We start from the raw sequence: 5847 nt of genomic DNA, 5'->3' as shown, positions 1-5847 counted from the left end.
TATATCGCTATATCGTTATCTTATATCCTTGCGTGTCTTATATCGCTATATCGTTTTGCGCTCGTTGTCTTTGCTCGATGGCTTAAATCAGATTTCTGATGCATCGCCTTGAATGAAAGTCGCTGTATCGTCTTGCCGATATATGCGTTAAATCGATATGTCTCGATACATCGATTTATAGCCCAGTCCTAATATATATATATCCAATTAACTGTAACCTATTTAATAACTCCAATTAACTAACTTTTTGTTATCGTTTTTCATTTTGTTATTTTTAATAAATTTTATTTGTTAAACTCTCTTAGAACTCTTAAAAAATCTGTTAAATTTACGGGGAAAAACTGTCAGCTGTTTTTAAAACCATTTACTTCAGAGAAATTACTGTTATTTAAAAACAGATGCCTGTTATTTTAACAAAAAAATTCTGTTATTTTTCAAATTTTTTTATGAAACACTGCTTTGTGTTAGGTGCGAGTCGAGAGTAGCATTCACATGGCTTGTCGAAGCTGGAATTCGAACCCGGCACACCTCATTGGGAGGCGAGCGCTCTGTCATCTGACCTCTTCACTTTAGTTTCTCATTTAGAAGAAAAATCATAAACTGTTTTAAACTTATTGTAATAATATATAAGTGTAAAAACATTTAAAACTGCAGTGGCACACCCGTATGAAAATTGGCAACCAAACTTAACAGAAACTTAATTACATCTTAAGAAATATAACGATCAGGTAGAGTATCAATTTGCCAATAAAATAAAATCTCTATTTGATTTATATATATTTTCTTTATACCATAAAATAATTGCTGAAAAATAAAAGAGGTACAGGAAATAATCATAAAATGATTTTTTAAAAAAAGGTAGAATTATCTTACGCTAAGCAAAACAGCCTGCAAACAATAAAATTTGAACTAACAGTTTTAAATCTGCAAGTGTTTATGTTGAAAAACAGAGAAAAACAGTTTTGTCAACAAAACAGCTTTAAGCCGTCAAATGTACAGAGAAAATCGGTAAAAAGAACGCAGTGTATGGATAACGGATAAAAACAGAAAAAAAAAACTATATTTTTCTTTAAACGGTTTTTTTCTCTTTAAGAAATACGTTTTTCTTTTGTAGCATTTACAGTTATTTTTTACAGTTTACGGAAAAGAAAACATTAATTTGAAATAAATGCTCGCATAGTTTACAGCATTTATTAAATAAAATTCTATAAACTGATACAAATAAAGTTTTTTTTAAGGAATAACTTTTGAATTTAATGCGAATTCATTATCTTGTTCGAATTTTTATTGAGATGTTTTTCTTGCACAGGATCTTCCAGCAAATCTCCGAATGTTTCAACCACTAGCTCTACCTCATCTTATCTTCCACAGGTGAGCATGGAGGGGGACATGGGGGATGCCCCACCACACCACCGACTCGTCCACTCACCTCTCCTGCCAACGTCCGCAGCCTTATCTCAACAGCTGCCCCATTTTCCGCCCTTGGACTCCCCAAACGAAACGGGGGAAATCATTCTAGAAAATGGAATGGTTCTTGAAACAAACCCCTCTGTTATCAGTTTGGCCCCCAACAAACAGCAACTGTGATAATTCCAATCAGGGAGTTAAAAGGTCAATATTTTTTTCTCTTCCTTTTCGTGGTTTTCTCCTCTTCTTTCCTCAGTCACGTCGGCCTTATCTTTTTCACGTCAAGTTTACTACGGAAGCAAAAGTTTGAGATGTTTGGCGTTGAAAGAGGGATGTCATTATTTGATGTTTGAATTAGGTTGTGATTTTTGTACATCGTTCTTATTACATTATTGGCTGTGACAATAAATGAATTGTGTCAAAGGGATGACCAAATGAATTATAGTACAACAAAATCTATTTTATAACGAATTTAAAGTTATCTATACAAAAGCTGTTATATCATATTGATTTGGAGAAAAGAATAAGTGGTTAATCGATATTGCATTAAGAGTAATAACATCATGCTTAAAGCAATGAGTAATACCGAAGGAGCATGCTGAAATACGATTTATTTTATACTTTTATAAGTACAAATGTTTTTTAATAATACACACTTTTTATAAGCACGTTTTTAGAAATGTTTACTTGATTAGTATAAATATCATGATAAAACATACAAGTGAGAAATTTAAATTATCTTTCTTTCTTTGTACAATTTTGACAATTAAATCAATTTATTAAAACAAATGCTACATTCTACAGTTTAAAATAATTACATGCTTTCGTTAGGTAATTTTCTTACTTATTATTTTCTTACTTACTTTCTACTTATTAATCTTGCTTATTAAGTATTTATCAAATTTTATTAAACTCTTAAAGCATTTATCGAATAAAATAGCCCCATTTTTTTTAATTAATTCACTTAAATGTTAATTTTTCTCCTAAAAATTTGAAGAAAAAAAATTAACATCAAGTTATGTAGTGTATCTTACTTGCGTTATGATTTTTAGAGTTTAAAAAAATGAGTTTACAATAAAATTTTATTTTTCTACATAATGACTAATAAAAAACTTTTTAAATATGTGTCACAAATTCTAAATATTTCAAAAAATACTAATACTCTGATTTTTTCAAATCAAAAGTTAAACGATTCCTTTTGTGTTTTATAAGAAATCAAACTAAGATTTTTTGAAGTCATAAAATTACAAATAAATTTATCGCCATAGAGATTGATTTTATTTTGTTTGTAAATAAGGCCCATTAGTGTCAAACATATTTTAGTGAAATGGTTTGCCTTTTATTATCATGTATGTACATAAATGTGAAGTACAAAAATTTCTCTTTACTGAAAAATATATTTCCTCGTATTAGTTTTGTATGTTTCTAGTCTTAATATAAAAAAAGTCATTTTTCGTGTTTAAACTAAACTTACTAGTATTACATTAAAACTATACCAAAGAACTTCTAGTCCCTGTATTAGAGAGATTAAGCACTCTCACTTAGCATTCGGCCTACTCTCGTTACTGTGTGGGCTCTGTGCAAGCTCTGTCGAGAACCAAGGTTGTTTTCTGGGAACTGCGCAGCGCAGAACTTGTTAGACGAGAGCGTGAGGGATGCTACATGACAGTGAGAAATCTCTTTACTGTCAGGACCTGTGATAATGAAACGTTCACAAGACGAGGCTTTGTCACCATGTCCACAAGCAGCTGTAAGACTGTCAAAAAATTAAGAGTTTAAAACAAACATGTTATTGTTGAGAAATGAATAAATTTATGACGGCTCTTAAAAATCAACAATGGAACCAACGAAAGCTGACGTCGAGACTGAAAGTTTCTTATTTAGATTTTTATTATTGCCAAAGAATATTTTTTGCCTTTTGATATTTTTTCGTTGCTAATTAAGTTATTTTGTGAATGAATAAATTAAATACATAATAAGCTTGCAAATTAATAATAATAAATAATGTTCACAGTTTTTATAATAGTATGTTTACAATGTTTTTAATTGATGAAATAAAAGTTTTACAGTGATTTCAATGATTAAACTGTGTGCTTACAGTAGTGTTAATTGATCAAAAAGCATGCCTCCAGTCTTTTAAGTAGACGAAAAAGTATGGTCATAGTCCTTTGTTTAATCAAAAAATTATGCTTAAAGTTCTTTTTATTGATGAAATAGTGTGCTTAAAGCTTTTATGCTCTCTAAAAAGATCTTTTGTAACTAAAGAACATCCCTGGTATATTTTTTATGTAAATTTTTGGGATCAATGACTTGTGAGCATTTGGTCTCTATTTTTGTAAATAAGAAATTATTGATATTAATTCTTATTCTTGAATTTTTAAATAAAATAAATATTGTATGAATAGTGGGTTTGTTTATTAATCATTATATAAATACATGTTAAATATCCATCTGGATACTTGCAATTAATTTAAGCCATGTGGTTCGGTTCGCAATGAGTGGCAATTCTCCATGATTTTACAGTTAAACTTGCATCCATTACATACATACAAAAATCAAATCAATATTTTGTATGTAAGTTTTTTCTAACGTAAGATGATAATACGCAAAAATGTTTTGAATGGTTACGAAGATTTGTTTCATCAAATTTTGCTATTTTGTTTTGAAATTTAGAGTTAAAACGCATACAGTCAAAAGTTTCAAATTTATTTGATAAATACTAAAGAGTCAAAATTCTAAGTGCACAGAACTTTTTTGGCATTTTTTTTAAAAATTATATTCTCAAAAATATTTAATGCATCTCATTGGAAATTTGATGCATTATTCAAAATAATACGCACTTTTCATATTATACATAAAAACTATTAAATATTCTAATAAATTTTCTATTTTAGAAAGAATCGTTAAATTTTAAAATTTTTTATGTGTCTATCATCTTATCAATTATAGATTAAAAACAATGTTAAGAAGGAAATTTATTAATCAATTTAATAACGAAAGAAAGTATAAGTACACTTAGAAAAAAAAAGTATAGTAAAAACTATGATAATATGCTAAATTTTCCGTGTTTCTGGCTCTATGGGGACACCAAAAAACTCGTTAATTTTTACCTAATCACTTTTGTAATGATTTTGGTAACATGAACAATTAAATACTGTTATATTGTTTAATAATGTGTTATAAAATCCCGAAAACATGGTTAAATTTGTTAATGTTATATCATACCTTAAGGGGTTGCATAAAAAATATTTACTTCGTTAAATTCACTTTTCAGTTTTTTTTTATCAAATGTGTGGTATTACGAATCATAATTTTGAAAATCAAAATTTCCGGTAAACCATGACCATGAGAACGGAAAAATAAAAAATGAATGATTTAAATAAAGTGTATTTTAGTTTTCATTACCAGAATTATGTTTTTTTTTCTTCCAGAAATGACATTATTATTCAGTACCAGAGTTTATTCTCTGTGTAGAAAAATGAAAAATCTCTTTTATCATTTATCATTTTAAAATAAATATCTTTTATCATTTTAAAATACCAGACGACTGTTTTTCGTTACTAATTTCTTTAATAAGCTTCTTTTTCAATACTGCGTCTAATTCAGTTTTAGGGTGGTTGTTCCAATTGTCCATCACGAGGTCCAATTTCTTTCTTTTATCGTCAAACCTTTGTCATCACTCCTCAAAATTTAGATTTATTTGAATACAAATAAAAAGGAGGTAAATACTTTGAATTAATAAAATAATCAAAATTTTACACTATCAGAAATAAAACGCTCACTTTTGACTATTCAGAAATCCTTGAGCTTTGTTTCGTTAATATTGAGAATCATTTCATCACAAAATCACGTGATTTGTGACAAAGAACGAATTCTCACATTTATGACGAAAATGCTTCCTCTACTCGGAACCTCATCGCCTTGCATTGTGAGTAATTGTTAACTAGAGTGACGAAATGTTTACTTTCTTTAGAAGAAATTCGTTTCCTCGAAGAAGTGACCATAAACAAGTAACAAAGTGACAGTTAAACATAACAAAGTGACGAAAAAACAAAGGCAAGGTTCACTCAAACCATGTACCAAAAAACGGCTTCCTTAAAATCGAAGCAAGTTTCGTGAAATTTGAGCATCCAATTTTTACAGTGTAGAGGTTGTCCATATCAACGTCTATAATATAATCAACCACTTCGTAATCTTTCTTGTTCTTGGCGATAAACAGATCTTAACACCAAAAGTTAAAAATCTTATTGATTTAAAAAATTTCTATTTTTTTCTTTCAAAAAAGTATTCCCATGTATATATATATATATATATATATATATTTTAAATTAAATATTTATTGATAACATGAAACATCTAGATACATTTCATTTTTGCTGAGACATCAAAAGAATTTTCAGAAAGTGGGAACCCTGTAATATACATGAAGAGCTGGGTTGA

The 5847-nt window shown here is 28.6% G+C and overlaps 1 protein-coding gene across 1 annotated transcript in view; it reads left to right on the top strand.

Annotated features, from left to right (window-relative positions):
- Positions 1–3809, top strand: part of LOC107456131 (transcription factor GATA-4) — a 36162-nt gene extending 32353 nt beyond the window's left edge. The window contains exons 7-8 of the mRNA XM_043045580.2: positions 953–959; positions 1310–3809. Coding sequence (XP_042901514.2) covers positions 953–959; positions 1310–1587 — 285 coding nt within the window. The 3' untranslated portion in view covers positions 1588–3809. The remainder of the gene's footprint in view (positions 1–952; positions 960–1309) is intronic.
- The last annotated feature ends 2038 nt before the right edge of the window (positions 3810–5847 follow it).

The sequence above is a fragment of the Parasteatoda tepidariorum genome, chromosome 7 (assembly GCF_043381705.1).
Source record: "Parasteatoda tepidariorum isolate YZ-2023 chromosome 7, CAS_Ptep_4.0, whole genome shotgun sequence".
Classification (NCBI taxonomy): domain Eukaryota; kingdom Metazoa; phylum Arthropoda; class Arachnida; order Araneae; family Theridiidae; genus Parasteatoda; species Parasteatoda tepidariorum.
This window is presented reverse-complemented; position numbering and strand designations above follow the sequence as displayed.